The sequence below is a fragment of the Equus quagga genome, chromosome 15 (genome assembly GCF_021613505.1).
Source record: "Equus quagga isolate Etosha38 chromosome 15, UCLA_HA_Equagga_1.0, whole genome shotgun sequence".
Lineage (NCBI taxonomy): Eukaryota > Metazoa > Chordata > Mammalia > Perissodactyla > Equidae > Equus > Equus quagga.
In genome coordinates, this window is record NC_060281.1 from 73,961,080 (window position 1) to 73,977,215 (window position 16,136).

The 16,136-nt window shown below is 45.3% G+C and overlaps 1 protein-coding gene across 1 annotated transcript in view; it reads left to right on the forward strand.

The window, feature by feature from the left end:
• OAS3 (2'-5'-oligoadenylate synthetase 3) overlaps nucleotides 1–16,136 on the forward strand; it is a 51,853-nt gene that overhangs the window by 24,016 nt on the left and 11,701 nt on the right. Inside the window, exons 17-22 of the mRNA XM_046641023.1 lie at nucleotides 3,050–3,124; nucleotides 3,640–3,837; nucleotides 5,412–5,679; nucleotides 14,106–14,284; nucleotides 15,195–15,430; nucleotides 15,948–16,089. Coding sequence (XP_046496979.1) covers nucleotides 3,050–3,124; nucleotides 3,640–3,837; nucleotides 5,412–5,679; nucleotides 14,106–14,284; nucleotides 15,195–15,430; nucleotides 15,948–16,089 — 1,098 coding nt within the window. The remainder of the gene's footprint in view (nucleotides 1–3,049; nucleotides 3,125–3,639; nucleotides 3,838–5,411; nucleotides 5,680–14,105; nucleotides 14,285–15,194; nucleotides 15,431–15,947; nucleotides 16,090–16,136) is intronic.

Sequence of the window (16,136 nt, forward strand, 5' to 3'; positions counted from 1 at the left end):
TGGATTAAAAAACAACACCCAACAACATGCTGCCTCCAGGACACACATCTCAGCTCTAAAGACAAACACAGACTCAGAGTGAAGGGATGGAAGACAATACTCCAAGCTAACGGTAAACAGAAGAAAGTGGGTGTAGCCATACTTATATCGGGCAAAGTAGACTTCAAGATAAAAAAGATAAGAAGAGACAAAGATGGACATTTTATAATGATAAATGGGACAATCCACCAAGAAGACATAACATTTATTAATATATATGCACCTAACTTAGGAGCAGAAAAATATATAAAGCAATTATTAACAGACCCAAAGGGAGAAATTGACAGCAACACAATAATAGTAGGAGACTTTCATACCCCACTTACATCAATGGTTAGATCACCCAGACAGAAAGTCAGCAAGGAAACACTGGCCTTAAATGAAACATTAGACCAGATGGACTTCATAGACTCACATAAAAGATTCCATCCTCAAACAGCAGAATACACATTCTTCTCAAGTGCACATGGAACACTCTCAAGAATAGAACATATGTTGGGAAACAAAACAAGTCTCAATAAATTCAAGAAGACAGAAATTACATCAAGTATCTTTCCCAACCACAACGGTATGACACTAGAAATCAACTACAAGAAGAAAGCTAGGAAAGTCACAAATATAAAAATAAAATAAATATAATATATAAATAATATATAAAATAATATATAATATATATAAAATAAATAAAATATAAAAATTAAAAAGTGGAGACTAAACAACATGCTACTGAACAACTATTGGATCAATGAAGAATTCAAAGAAGAAATAAAAAAATACCTGGGGACAAATGAAACCAAATAGCCATAAGACCCTGGCAGCGTGTACCAGCAAAAGTCAGGTGGGTATGTGTAGGAGTGGACCCAATGGTGCTCGATCCAGGGCCTGCAGTGTAATTGGATGCGGAAGTTTATTGATTTGAAAGTCCCCTGCTGGGATTCAGGATTTCACATCCCGGGAAGGACTGCAAGAGAAAGTGCAAATTTGCAGCCAGCAAAGCTCCTAGAAGAATGAAGAAAGTGGGAGCCTGTGCTGAGCGAGATCAAATACCAATATTGCTATGGGAGATGGTGGAAGATGGGATTAAAAGGTCAGGGGAGTGGGCATGCTGGGATGGGTATGCTATCCAAGGCCAGACACACCACCAATTATCTTCTGTGGAAAAGCAGAGAATGTACCTTTACCGAGCCCATAAGGACTAGGCCAGTGAGAGGACCCAGCATCACTAAGGAGGCTGGGTGGCCTCCTCCGTAGAAGATGCCGTTATAAGCTCCCTAACGGTACTGGGGATGGTAGAACCCTGAGATAATAGCAGCCACAAGGCAACTCTTACCCACGGATGGACACAATTCTCCTAATGAGTGGTGGGGTTGAGGGGCAGCCAGGAGGGCCTGACCCACAGAGAGTTAAGGAGCTGGTCATAAAATATAGCACCCCTGCAGGCAGACTAGATGGGCCACAGACCAGGGAACTACTCAATCTGCACATGAGGATGCTTCAAGGATGGACAATTACGCCACAGGGAATTTCCTCCAAAAAGCCATCATCCTTTCCCAGGGGCTTCCCAGGGAACCCATCTGGGACACATGACAACTAAACAGAACATGTGACCCTAGGCGGGAGACGGAGGGGATGCTACGGAGAACAGCGTTAGAGTAACTGGGAAAATTTGAAGGTAAGAATATATTCGTTATACATGCTGTAAGGAATGATAGCATTATGTCAGTGTTAAAGTTCTGAATCAGATCATTGCTCCGTTTACAGAACAAGATACCCATGTTCTTAGGGGATCCACATTGAGGTATTTAAGAGTAAGGGGTCTGGATGACTATGGTGTGTCCGCGCAGGTTCATCAGTTGTGACAAATGTACGGTGGGCGATGCTGGCAATGGAGGAGGTTGTGTGCACGTCAGGGCCGCGGGTATCTGGGAACTCAGCCATAATAATACTGATAAGATGTGCCTAGAGAGAGAATAAGGGGCAGACGTGGTGGAATAATCTGGGTGAAGGACATAAGGAACGTCTTTGTACTCATCTTGCAAATTTTCTGTGTTTCAAATTATTTCTAAATAAAGTGTTTAAAAAATAATAAGAAATAAAGCACAGGCTTTGCAATCAGGTAGTGTAGAATTAGATCCTAGCCAGACAACTTACTGGCTGTGTGACCTTGGGCAAACCTTTCACCTCTCTGAGCACCATGTTCTCATCTAGAAAAGGAGGCTTATGGCCTCAGCTCAGTCAACCTCTAGGTGTCGCAGTAAAACTCAGATAAGGGCAAGGAAGGATCCTTAACGGGCAAGTGTAGGAGGCAAGATTCTCCAGAGAAACAGAACCAATAGGATGTATCTAAAGTCAGAGAGAGAGAGAGAGATTTATGTTAAGGAATGAGCTCACATGATTGTGGATCTTGGCGAGTCCAAATTCTGCAGGGTAGGCTGAGGGGCTGGAGACCCAGGGACAAGGTGATGCTGCCGCTCAAGGCTGAAAGCCAGCTGCTGGTGGCCTACCCTCTCTCTCAGGGGTGGTCAGTACTTTTTTCTATTAATGCCTTCAACTGATTGAATGAAGCCCACCCATATTATGGAAGGTCATGTCCTTTACTCAGAGTGTACTGAGTTAAATATTAATCTCATCTTTAAAAAAATGCCTTCCCAGAAAGATCTAGAATAATGTTTGACCACACATCTGGGTACCATGGCCCAGCCAAGGTGATTCACAAAATTAATGATCACAGCGGAGAAGGGCCCCTCTTCCCACACCGCAGAGACCTTTGTCTTCTGTATTACTTAGTGTGGCTGCGCAGAGGCAGCCGGGGGGAGCCCTCAGTCAGTCTCATTGTCACAGCGTTGCCCATCCATCTGTCTCCCTCTGACCTGGGGGCGCCTGGGCCTGTTTTCCCTCCTTGCTGGGTGGGCTAAGTGCCTGAGGAGGCCCCGCAGATGTCCACACGTATACCGAGGAACTGAGTACACAGCAGCTCCCAGCCGCTGACACCCCCACCCCCCACCCCCAGACCTGTGTTTGCTCAGTGGCAGAAGTGAAACCCGAGTGTGGCTCAGCCCTCGCCTTGCTGGGCGTCCCTGAGCAAGTCAGTCCCCGCCCCGGGTCTCTTTCTCCTTGCTGCTCTCCTTGACTCTGAGTTCCCAGGCCACTGAGAACAGAGAAAAAGGGAAAGAGGCTCAAAAGACAACCTTTACCCCTTGTAAAATGCTATTTGCTTAACAAACGTTCATAAAGCTTCTGCCATGTGCTGGCCCCTTCCGAGTGCTTTGCAGGTATCATTTCATCCTTACGTTGCTCCTACGAGAGAGGTACTGTTGTCATCCCCTGCTTAACAGCTGGCGAGATGGAGGCACAGAAGGGGCAGGCAGTGTGCTCAAGGACGCAGCTCTAGCACGTGAAAGCCCTCCCAGTCGGGCTGCGGAGGCTGCGAGTTTGACGGGAGGGCCCCTTGGGAACAGCAGGGCTGTAAACCCCCCGCTGAGGGGGTGGGTGGGACTCCGGATCCAGGAAGTCAGCTGAGGCGCTCTGAGTTTCGGTTTCCCGCTCCAGGCACAGGAGTTTCTCTTTCTCCTCCTCCTCCTGCTCTGCCATTAGCTGTGACCCCAGCAGCCAGCAGGCGCGATGGGAAACTGGGAGTCCCATCTGTACGAAGTGTCTGCTCGGAAACTGGATGAGTTTATCCAGGAGTCCCTGCGGCCCTATGAAGAATGTGAGACACGGATCGACCGGACGGTGACCGGCATCTGCGCCGCCCTGCAGAGAGCCGAGCAGCTCACCCTGGAGAAATGGGTGGCCCAGGTGAGTGGAGGGCTGGGGCTGCGTTTCTGGGAGCCAAGAGATTCCACGGCCACCGGAAGGCAGGGAGACTTGGTGCTGAGTACCTACTATGTGCCAGGGCCTGGGCACACAAGATGATGGGAGATGGGGTAGAGCTCAGGAGCGGGGGCTCGGGAGCCAGCTCTGTCCCTTACTACTGTGTGACCCGGGGCAGGTTACTTAACTTCTCTGTGCCTCAGTCTCTGAATCTGTAAAATGGGAGAGAATAGTACTCACCTCAGGGTGTTATGAGACTTAGGCATATGGTGTTTTTAGCACAGAGCCTGGTACATAGTTAGTGCTCAATAAATTAGCTGTGATTACTCACTACTATTGTGTCTGTCGTCCCCATATTACAGGGGAGTAAACTGAGGCTGGAGGACTTCAGTAAAGCCACCCAAGGTACCTCTGGTTGCTCAACAGCAAGGAGGTGGGGAGCTCGCATCAGTTAGCAATGGTCAGTGCTATGGGCAGGAATCCCGGGGCTGAGGCGGAAAGTTCTAGACCTTTGGGGAGGAAATGGTGCTGGGAAGCTGCCAGGAGCTGAGGGAGGGGTGTGGTTCGAGTTCCCCCCATGCTCTCCAGCGCCCGGCTTCCCACGTCTCTGCTGTCACGTGGCTCCTGGCTTCTGCCCTTACACACACCCAGTAGCCCTAGCAACAAAGACACCTGGACACTCGGTGTCCCCCTCCCTGGCCCAGATAAGGAAACTGAGGCATGAGGAAATTAGTTAATAGCAGGCATCAGAGCTGGCATTTAAACCCAGGCAATCTGCTTGGGAGCATGCGGGCTTAACCACCAGGCAATCCTGCCTCTCAATATTGTTAACTTTTTCCTAGTTAAAAGAAAACATACAATAAGAAAACTGCAGAGCTCTAAGTGCACAGTTTGGTGGATTGGCACACACAACATACATGTGTAACCTACACCCAGATCAAGAAACAAACCTTCTCACCCCCAGAGCCCCTGGACCCCCGACAGTCACACCTCCAACCCCAGGCAGCCGCTCTCCTGCCTTCTAACAGCATAGATTCATTTCACTGGATTTTTAACTTTCTCTAAATGTAGGGTGACCAACCATCCCAGTTTGTCCGGGACTATAGGGTTTTCTGGGACATGGGCCCTTCAGTGCTAAAACTGGGACTGTCCCCCATAAACCAGACAGGTTGGTCGCCCTATATAAGTGAAATCATGCACTGTGTGGCTTTAGTGTGTGGTTTTTGTGACCCATCCTGTTTACGAAATTTACGTCATTATGTGCAGGTGGTGTGAATCGCTGCCTTGTTGTATGTGTATCCATTGTGCGGATACACCGCATTTGTCCATTCTATCGTTGATGGCCATTTGAGTTGCCTCCAGTTTGGGGCCAGTATGGAATGTGCTGCTATGGGCATCCTGATTCAGGTCTTTGGGTGGACAAATGGATACCTGTCACTCAATTTTAAGACTATGGTGACATTTGGGGCTTTTGCTGGAGTTGAGAAATACTACTGCATGCTGGGGTGCCCTGTGACCCTCATAGGTCCAGAATCTCACATCTTCTCCGTCACTGACAGGGTGGCTCCTATGGACGGAAAACAGTCTTACGGGGCAACTCCGATGGTACCCTCGTCGTCTTCGTCAGTCACTTTGAAAAATTCCAGGATCAGAAGAGAAGCCAACAGGAAATCCTCAACAAAATCTGCAGGTGCCTGGAAGCTTATCAGTCCACAGACCTGGTAGCCAAGATAGAGATCCAGAGGCCCAACGGTGGGCTCATCATCAAGGTGTTCACAAGATGGCAAAGCGTCAGTTTTGCGGTGCTGCCTGCCTTCAATGCTCTGGGTGAGCCCTCCTGGGTGTATGGGGGCAGGCACAGATCTGGAGGAGTTTGTTGAGAGTGCAAAGCCAAAGAAAGGGGTGGTGGGCAGCTATGCAGGTCCTCTAGGCTGGGGATACCACTGGTGCTTTCCAAAGTAGGGGACCATAGACCTTCGAGCCAGGAGGTCTCTCCTACCTGGGCTTACTCTCTTCTCTAGAACTTTTCCCCCATCTCCTAATTGACCTTGGAGAAAATGTTCTAGACTCTAGAATCTAGAGGAAATCTCAGACTGTGACATACCCACAAATCACCAGGAAACCTTGTTAAAATGCAACTTCTGATTCAGAACATTGGGGGCAGGGCCTGGGATTCTGTGTCTCTAAACAGTGCCGTGATGCTGCTGCTGGTCTGTGGGCCACACTTGGGGATTTAGACTAGAATAAATGTTGGTTAGAGGAAGAGGATGGGGCACACATCTGGGAAAAGTTCAGCTGGGGCAGGCATTTGGAGTCTGCCTTCTCACCAGGTGAACATCAAAGCAAGGCCCTAGTTTTGAACTAGGAATTTGGATTAGCATAGACCAAGAGCCTTCAAAGTCCACGAGCAACTGATTGGATGGATGGATGGGTGGATGGATGGATGGATGGATGGATGAATGGATCGATGGATGGATGGATGATTGGACGGATGGATGATGGATGGATGGGTGGATGATGGATGGATGGATGAATGGATGATGGATGGATGGATGATTGGATGGATGGATGATGGATGGATGGATGAACAGATGGATCACTGGATGGATGGTTGATTGGATGGATAGTTGGATGGATGGATGGATGAATGGATGATGGATGGATGGATGGATGGATGATGGATGGATGGATGGATGGATGGATGATGGATGGATGGGTGGATGATGAATGGATGGATGGATGGATGGATGGATCCAGACAGATCACTGGATGGATGGTTGATTGTATGGGTGGATGGATAAGACTTGGGATAGTCACAGCTTAGTCTCAAGCACGGGTACATATACAATCGCAAACTTAAATGCTAGGGATGAAATTCCATCCCTCATTAAACAAATGGGGAAACTGAAGGAAAGGACTATTCCCAGGGCCACATAGCCAGTTACTGACAGAGTTAGAATAAAAGCAGAGGTCTTCTAAGCCCCAGGCCAGGGGTGCCTTTAAGATGGTGACACAGACACACCTTAATGACTCACATTCACAGAAAAGTGACCCAGTTCAGAGAAGAATGCACCAGCTTGGAAACCAGGCAGCCCTGAGCCCTTCCCTTGGTCCCACTAGTCACCCACTTTTGCCAACTGTAAGATCAAGCTAGAAGCAGCTAGATTGCAGGACCTTTAAGATGAGAAGGGTTGAGTGTACATGCCTGCCTCAAACAACAGCGGGAGTCAGGTGAAGAGACAAAGTGTGACTCAAAATTCGTAGGAAATCCTATGTTCTCTCATCTTGTTCAGAGCATGGCATTTGGAGACCAGGCCAGAGCACCCTCTGCTGGGCTCACCCTCATGCAAGGATGGAGTGACAGGAGAAATAAGCTCTTCCTCACACGGAGTATCCAGAAGCTGCCACCAGGTGGTCGTAGTCTGGCCCGCTCTCCACACCAGCTCCAGGCAGGCTTCCTCCAACTCTACCTCTCTCTCCACTGCTGTGTGCCACCACTGCTCTCTCCCCGGGTCTTTGACCCAAAGTGGGATTTCTATTTACCTGACTGCCTGGTGTGCCAGTTTCCTCACCTGTAAATGAGCAGTTCATCGCAATAACCACCTAAGAGTGTGTGTGGCTTCTGTATTTCACTGTATCTGAAGCGCTTGCACTGTGCCTGATGTGGAAGAAGCGCTCAACGAACGATAGCTACCTTACTGCCAGTATTGAGAAGGATGGCATGCTCTTTCCTTCAACATCCCTGCATGCCCAGTGCCCAGAACTGAGACTGGCTGATGATAGGAAGTCAGTAAACAAAAAGAACAAGCTGGCTACCATCTCCTGTTGTTTATCTAAGGGTGTTTGTAAACAGTGGAGCTCGGCTAGCAAGAATGGAAACCCTTTGATGAACTCCTGTGGCCTATTGACATCTCTCCCATTGCATTGGCTTCCTCACCCCACACCAGTGGTTCTCAAACTTCAGTGGGTATCAGAATCACTGAGGAACCTAGTGAAAATACGGAGGCCCGAGGTCTCTCTGCTTGGGGATCAGCTCTCCCGCAGAGTGGATCTGGAACTCAGAGGCCCAGGCTCATCGGCATGGGAGGCTCCTGGGCCTCTGTTCCAGGGTCCCAATAGGAACCCCAGTTTGGGAAGCACTGTCGTGCATCACCCCATCTCCCAGGGTCCAGCTCTGCAGGGACTGCGCCTGCCCACTGGCCTCCATTGCCAGCCTCCAGGGCCCTGCCTCCACCTGGCCTGCCTCCTCAGAGAGCCTGAACCCTTGTCTCTGAAACACAGCCTTCACAGGATGGGCTCAATGGCAGAATACACTGTATGTGAGACGTGAACTTTATTTTCCTCCGGGTGTGTACCAACTTGGGTAACACCATTTTTTTTTCTGATCCATAGTTATTTTAATTATTAAGGCTCCATTAAATTTTATTTATTTATTTATTTTTTTGGATGTACATCATCTTTCAAATTCTGTGTACATTACATCATGTTCACCACCCAAACGCTAATTATAGTCCATTCCTTCACATGTGAGCTTAATCACCCCTTTTGCCCTCCCCCCTCCCCCCTTCCCCCTTCCCCAACGGTAACCACCAGTCCAATCTCCAAAGCTATGTGGGGTTTTTTTTTGTCGTTTTTATCTTCTACTTGTGATTGAGATCATATGGTATTTGACTTTCTCCCTCTGACTTATTTCACTCAGCATAATACCCTCAAGGTCCATCCATGTTGTCACAAATGGCCGGATTTCATCATTTCTTATGGCTGAGTAGTAGTCCATCGTGTATAAATACCACATCTTCTTTATCCATTCGTCCCTTGATGGGCACCTAGGTTGCTTCCACGTCTTGGCTATTGTGTATAATGCTGCAATGAACATAGGGGTGCAAGTATCTTTATGCCTTTGTGTTTTCAAGTTCTTTGGATAAATACCCAGCAGTGGAATAGCTGGATCATATGGTAGATCTATCCTTAATTTTCTGAGGATACTCCATACTGCTTTCCATAGTGGCTGCACCAGTTTGCACTGCCACCAGCAGTGAACAAATGTTCCCTTCTCTCCACACTCTCTCCAATATTTGTTGTTTCCTGTCTTGTTAATTACAGCCATTCTGACCGGAGTGAGGTGATACCTCATTGTACTTTTGATTTGCATTTCCCTGACAGCTAATGATGTTGAGCATCTTTTCATATGTCTCTTGGCCATCTGTATATCTTCTTTAGAGAAATCTCTGTTCAGATCTTTTGCCCATTTTTTAATTGGGTTGTTGGGTTTTTTTTGTTGTTGAGCTGTATGAGCTCTTTGTATATTTTGGATATTAACCCCTTATCTGATATATGGTTTGCAAATATCTTCTCCCAATTGTTAGGTTGTCTTTTCGTTTTGTTGATGGTTTCCTTTGCTGTGCAGAAGATTTTTAGTTTGACGTAGTCCCATTTGTTCATTTTTTCTTTTGTTTCTCTTGCCCGGTCAGACATGGGACTTGAAAATATGCTGCTAAGACCAATGTCATAGAGCGTACTGCCTATGTTTTCTTCTAGAAGTCTCATGGTTTAGGTCTTACATTCAAATCTTTAATCCACTTTGAGTTGATTTTTGTGCATGGTGTAAGGGAATGGTCTACTTTCATCCTTTTGCATGTGGCTGTCCAGTTTTCCCAACACCATTTATTGAGGAGACTCTCCTTTCTCCATCGTATGCTCTTGGCTCCCTTGTCGAATATCGGCTGTCCATAAACGTGTGGGTTTACTTCTGGGCTCTCAATTTTGTTCCATTCATCTGTGTGTCTGTCTTTGTGCCAGTACCATGCTGTTTTGGTTACTATGGCTCTGTAGTCTATTTTGAAATCAGGGAGTGTGATACCTCCAGCTTTGTTCTTTTTTCTCAGGATTCCTTGGCTATTCGGGGTCTTCTGTTGTTCCATCTAAATTTTAGGATTCTTTGTTCTATTTCCATGAAAAATGTTGTTGGAACTTTGATAGGGATTGCATTGACTCTGTGGATTGCTTTAGGAAGTGTGAACATTTTAACTGTGTTCATTCTTCCAATCCAAGAGCATGGAATATCTTTCCATTTCTTTGTGTCTTCTTCGATTTCTTTCAACAATATTTTATAGTTTTCGGTGTAAAGATCTTTCACCTCTTTGGTTAAGTTTATTCCTAGGTATTTTATTCTTTTTGTTGCAATTGTAAATGGGATTGTATTCTTAATTTCTCTTTCTGCTACTTCATTGTTAGTGTATAGAAAAGCCACCGATTTTTGTATGTTGATTTTGTATCCCGCAACTTGACTGTATTCCTTTATTATTTCTAAAAGTTTTTTAGTGGACTCTTTAGGGTTTTCTAGATATAAAATCATGTCGTCTGCAAAGAGTGATGGTTTCACTTCTTTTCCAATGTGGATCCCTTTTATTTCTTTTTCTTGCCTGATTGCTCTGGCTAGGGCTTCCAATACTATGTTAAATAAGAGTGGTGACAGTGGGCATCCTTGTCTGGTTCCTGTTCTTAGGAACAGGACACCTGTGACAGCTTTCAGTTTTTCTCCGTTGAGAATGATATTTGCTGTGGGTTTGTCATATATGGCCTTTATTATGTTGAGGTGTTTTCCTTCTATAGCCATTTTATTTAGAGTTTTTATCATAAATGGATGCTATATCTTGTCAAATGCTTTCTCTGCATCTATTGAGATGATCATGTGATTTTTATTCTTCATTTTGTTAATGTGGTGTATCACATTGATAGATTTGTGGGTGTTGAACCATCCCTGCATCCCCGGAATGAAACCCACTTGATCATGATGTATGATCTTTTTAACGTATTGTTGTATTCGATTTGCTAGTATTTTGTTGAGGATTTTTGCATCGATGTTCATCAGTGATGTTAGCCTGTAATTTTCTTTTTTTGTGTTGTCCTTGTCTGGTTTTGGTATCAGGATAATGTTGGCTTCGTAGAAGGAGTTAGGAAGCCTCCCCTCCTCGTCAATTTTTTGGAAGAGTTTGAGAAGGATAGGTATTGTCTTCTTTGAATGCTTGGTAGAATTCACCAGGGAAGCCATCTGGTCCTGGACTTTTATTTTTTGGGAGGTTTTTGATGGCTGTTTCAATCTCCTTACTGTTGATCAGTCTATTCAAATTTTCTACATCTTCTTGGTCGAGTTTTGGAAGGTTGTATGTTTCTAAGAATTTATCTATTTCTTCTAGATTATCCAATTTGTTGGCGTATAGCTTTTCATAGTATTCTCTTATTATCTTTTGTATTTCTGAGGTGTCCGTTGTAGTCTCTCCTCTTTCATTTCTGATTTTATTTATTTGAGCCTTCTCTCTTTTTTTCTTGGTGAGTCTAGCTAAGGGTTTGTCAATTTTGTTTATCTTTTCGAAGAACCAGCTCTTGGTTTCATTAATTTTTTCTATTGTTTTTTAGTCTCTATTTCATTTACTTATGCTCTGATTTTTATTATTTCCTTCCTTCTGCTGGTTTTGGGCTTTGTTTGTTGTTCTTTTTCCAGTACCTTTAGATGCGCTTTTAGATTGTCTATTTGGGATTTTTCTTCTTTGTTGAGGTAGGCCTGAATTGCTATAAACTTCCCTCATAGAACCGCTTTTGCTGTATCCCACAGATTTTGGCATGTCATGTTTTCATTTTCATTTGTCTCCAGGAATTTTTTGATTTCTTCTTTGATTTCTTCATTGACCCAATCATTGTTCAGTAGCATTTTGTTCAATCTCCACATTTTTGTGGCTTTTCTGGTTTTCTTTCTGTAGTTGATTTCCAGTTTCATACCTTTGTGGTCAGAAAAGATGCATGGTATTATTTCGATCTTCTTAAATTTATTGAGACTTGTTTTGTGGCCTAACATGTGATCAATCCTGGAGAATGTTCCATGTGCATTTGAAAAGAATGTGTATTCTGTGGTTTTTAGATGGAATGTTCTGTATATATCTACTAAGTCCATCTGGTCTAATGTGTCCTTTAAGGCGAGTGTTTCCTTATTGATCTTCTGTTTGGATGATCTATCCATTGGTGTAAGCGGAGTGTGAAAGTCCCCTACTATTATTGTGTTACTGTCTATTTCTCCTCTGATGTCTGTTAATAATTGCTTTATATATTTAGGTGCTCCTATGCTGGGTGCGTAGATATTTACAAGTGTTATATTTTCTTGTTGGATTGTTCCCTTTATCATTATGTAGTGCCCGTCTTTGTCTCTTATTACAGTTTTTGATTTAAAGTCTATTTTGTCTGATATAAGTATTGCTACCCCCGCTTTCTTTTCTTTGCCATTTGCATGGAATATCTTTTTCCATCCTTTCACCTTCAGTTTGTGAGTGTCTGTAGGTCTGAAGTCTGTCTCTTGTTTGCAGCATATACATGGGTCTTGTTTTTTTATCCAGTTGGCCACCCTATGGCATTTGATTGGAGCATTTAGTCCACTGACATTTAAAGTAACTATTGATAAATACGTATTTATTGCCATTTTGCCACTTTTTCTTTTTTGGGGTGTTTTAGTAGTTCTTCTCAGTTCCTTTCTTTTTCTCTTGCTCTCTTCCCTTGTGGTTTGATGGCTATCTTTAGTAATATGTTTGATTTCTTTTGTCTTACTTTTTTCCTGCTTGTTATAGGTTTCTGGTTTGTGGTTACCATGAGGATGCTATTTAATATACTATGCACATAACAGTCTATATTGAGTAGATAGACTCTTTAGCTTGACCTCTTTCTAAAAGCTCTACTTTTTCACTCCCCTCCTCCCACATTATATGTTTTTCACACCATATATAGTCTTTTGTTTAGTGTGTGTCTATCCATTACCCTCTTATCATTGAAATAGGTGATTTTAGTACGTTTGTCTTTTAACCTTCATATTATCTTCACAGGTAGTTGATCTGCTGCCTTTACTATATTTTTACCTTAAAAGTGATTTTATTGCCTGTTTTTGTTGTTGTTGTTGTTTTGGGTTTTTTTGATAATTTTTTTAATCTCTATTTGTGGTCATTGCTTTCCCACTTAAATAAGTCCCTTCAGCATTTCTTGCAGAACTGGTTCCTTGGTGATAAACTCCTTTAAATTTTGCTTATCTGGGAGGCTCTTTATCTCTCCTTCCACTCTGAATGACAGCCTTGATGGATAGAGTATTCTTGGTTGTAGGTTTTTTCCTTTTAGCACTTTAAATATGTTGTCCCATTCTCTTCTCACCTGTAGGGTCTCGACTGAGAAGTCCACTGATAGCCTGATGGGCTTCCCTTTATATGTCACTTGTGGCCTTTCTCTTGCTGCTTTTAGGATTCTCTCTTTGTCTTTAATTTTAGACATTTTGATTATAATATGTCTTGGTGTGGGCCTCTTTGGGCTTCTCTTGTTTGGCCCCCACCAATGTCTCAGTCTCCAGAGAGGATCCTCCTCTCACCAAGATGCCCCCAGAGCACACCAGGTGAGTCTTGTTTCACCAAAGGACAGTCAGCCTTCTCTCTGGTGATTTTAGGTTGCTGCAATGAGTGAGTTTGCACATGGGCCCTTTAAGACCCGGGTCTTTTTGGCTTTCAGCCAATAGCTTTTCTGGGGATGTCCTCGCTGCAGTTAATAGCCAGCAAGGCCAGACAGTAAGACCCCCGTCTCAGTTGGGCTGAGTCTGAAGGATGGTTATAGCAGTATCGCCCCCGCTCCGGACCTCACTCCTCCAGGGAGGGCTGCGTACCTTAGGATGGCTCCCGCCTGGCCAGCTGAGAAGCTCCACTGCTCCCAAAGGTGGCTTTTTTCCTCTCCGGCCGGATTTACTGCCTCTTCTGCCTTTGTCAGGACTGTCCCTTGTCATGGAGGTTCTTTTTATCCAGTTTTCAGTTTTCAATCCAGGGTAATTCTTCCAAAAATTGTTGTAACCTGGTTGTGTTCGTGGGAGGAGGCGAGTTCAATGTCTGCTCATGGCGCCATCTTGACAAGATCCCCCAACACCATTTTTAAAGATACCATCCCGTCCTACTAATTTGGAATGCCCCCTTTTTCATTTATAATTGTGTTTCTTGTCCCTCCGTTGGGTTCTGCTGATCTGGTCTCAAGCCAGCACCATATCATTTTCATGATGGCCATTTTAGACTACATTTTATTATCTGGCAGGGCAAGCCACCCCTCACCTTTTCTGTAAGCACCCCGGTCCTCGTACAGGTTAAGCTGTTGGCATGGGCCGTCAAACCACAACCGACCTTCATCATTGGCTCACTGAGGCCAGGTTATGCGAACACCAAAAGTCCCGTGTTTCTCTTTCCCACCAGGCTTGAGAGAGCATCCCAGCTCCTGGACCTACCGAGAACTCAAAAGATCATTGGATATGACAAAAGCCAGCCCCGGCGAGTTCTCAGTCTGCTTCACAGAGCTCCAGCAGAAGTTTTTCAACAACCGTCCGAGAAAACTGAAGGATTTGATCCTCTTGGTAAAGCATTGGTATGAGAAGGTAATTTGCAAACTGCACATCTGTGGCTGACACCCATTCCTTTTTATGGAGATATTTACATCCAGCAAAGTACAACAATCTTAAGGATACAGTTCAAAGCATTTTTATATCTTCTTAAACAACACCCAGGTCAAAAGAGGGCACAATTCCTGCACCCCAGCAGGCTGCCTCTGCCCCCACCCACCCCACCCCCAGCCAACGCTTCCCCCAAACGAACCACTGTGCCAACATCTGCCACCACCAATTAATTCTGCTTGTTTTTAAACTGGATATCGACGGAATCCTGCCGAACGTACTTTGTGTCTGCCACCTTCTGTTCAACAGATGTGTGAGAGGTTCGTCCATGTGGTTGCAGTTTTTCCTTGTTTTCTAGTATTCCGTTGTATGTATATCCCACACATTTATCCACTCTACAGCTGATGGGTATTTGGGTCATCTGCAAATGGGGGCTATAATGAATTGGTTACTATGCATATTCCCCTATACGTCTTTTTGTGAATTTAAGCCCTCATTTCTCATGGGTAAATATGCAGGAGGGGAATTGCAGGGTTATAAGGTATACGAATTTGTAGGTATACCTGTATCCATAGACACATGGCATACATATGTATGTATATGTGTGTACATAATGAATATATATATTTTTTTAACTTGAGTAAATACTGCCAAACAGTGTTCCCAAATGTCTGTACCCAATTACACTCCCATTAGTGATGCAAGGCCGTTCCAGGTGCTCCCCATCCTTGTCAACACTTGATATCGTCAGTCCATCGAATTTTAGGCGTGGTGTCATTTTAGTCGCTGGTGGAGGCCAGCAACTTTTTATAGATTCTGGTTTCCCGATTTCAGACCCCTGGCGTGGGAGGAACGGGGTCCCCAAATTAGCCACGGCCCTTTTCTTCTCCCACAGTATGTGAAAAAGGAGGGGGAACCGTCCCTGCTTCCCCTGTACGCTTTGGAGCTGCTTACCATCTACGCCTGGGAACAGGGGTGCGGAGAAGAAGACTTCGATACAGCTCAAGGCATCAGGACTGTTCTGGAGCTGATCAGGCAGCAGGAGAAGCTGTGCATCTATTGGACGGTCAACTACAACTTTGAGGATGACACTGTCCGGAACATGCTGCTGAGCCAGCTCCGATCGTCCAGGTACAAACCCTCCCACGGCCCCCTCCCTTTACCTCTTCGTCTGCATGCCGGGCTGGACCCGCTTAGAATGAGGACCCCTCCCCATCCCCCCCTGCCACGGATGCTCCCACAGTATGCCAGCAGCAGTGGGGAAGGAGGCCAAGAGAGGCCTGTCTGAAAGAGGGAAGCCTGACCAATGCTACTCACATGCCAAACTGTTGTCACATTTTGTCCCCAAAACCAACACGAGGAAGGTGCTCCCCCTGGAGAAGGAAGGGAGAGGCTAAGAGAGAAGAAGGTTGGCAGGAAGGGGAGACCACTTTATTATGTTGTTAATGGAACATCTCCGTAAAGCAGAGAGCCAGCAGGACCAGATGGGGTAGGAATCTTAGACAAAGCACCCCAGCAATGGAGAGGAACCAGAGGAGTTAGAATCCAGGTGACCAGATGTCCAGTCTAGGCCTCTTTCCCCAAAACGGATTTCTTCTTCCACAAGCCGCCCAACTGATTTTTATTTTTAATCTAATGAAATCCATAGGCCAGTAATATTGGATCCAACTGACCCAACCAATAACGTGAGCAGAGATAAGATGTGCTGGCAAGTGCTGAAAGTAGCGGCTGAAAGCTGGTTGTCGTCTCCCGGCCTGAGAGAGTCGCGTGGGCCAACCTGGAACGTTCTGGTGAGAGGGCTTTCCAGTTACAGCCTGCGTCCTGCTGCAGGGAGGGC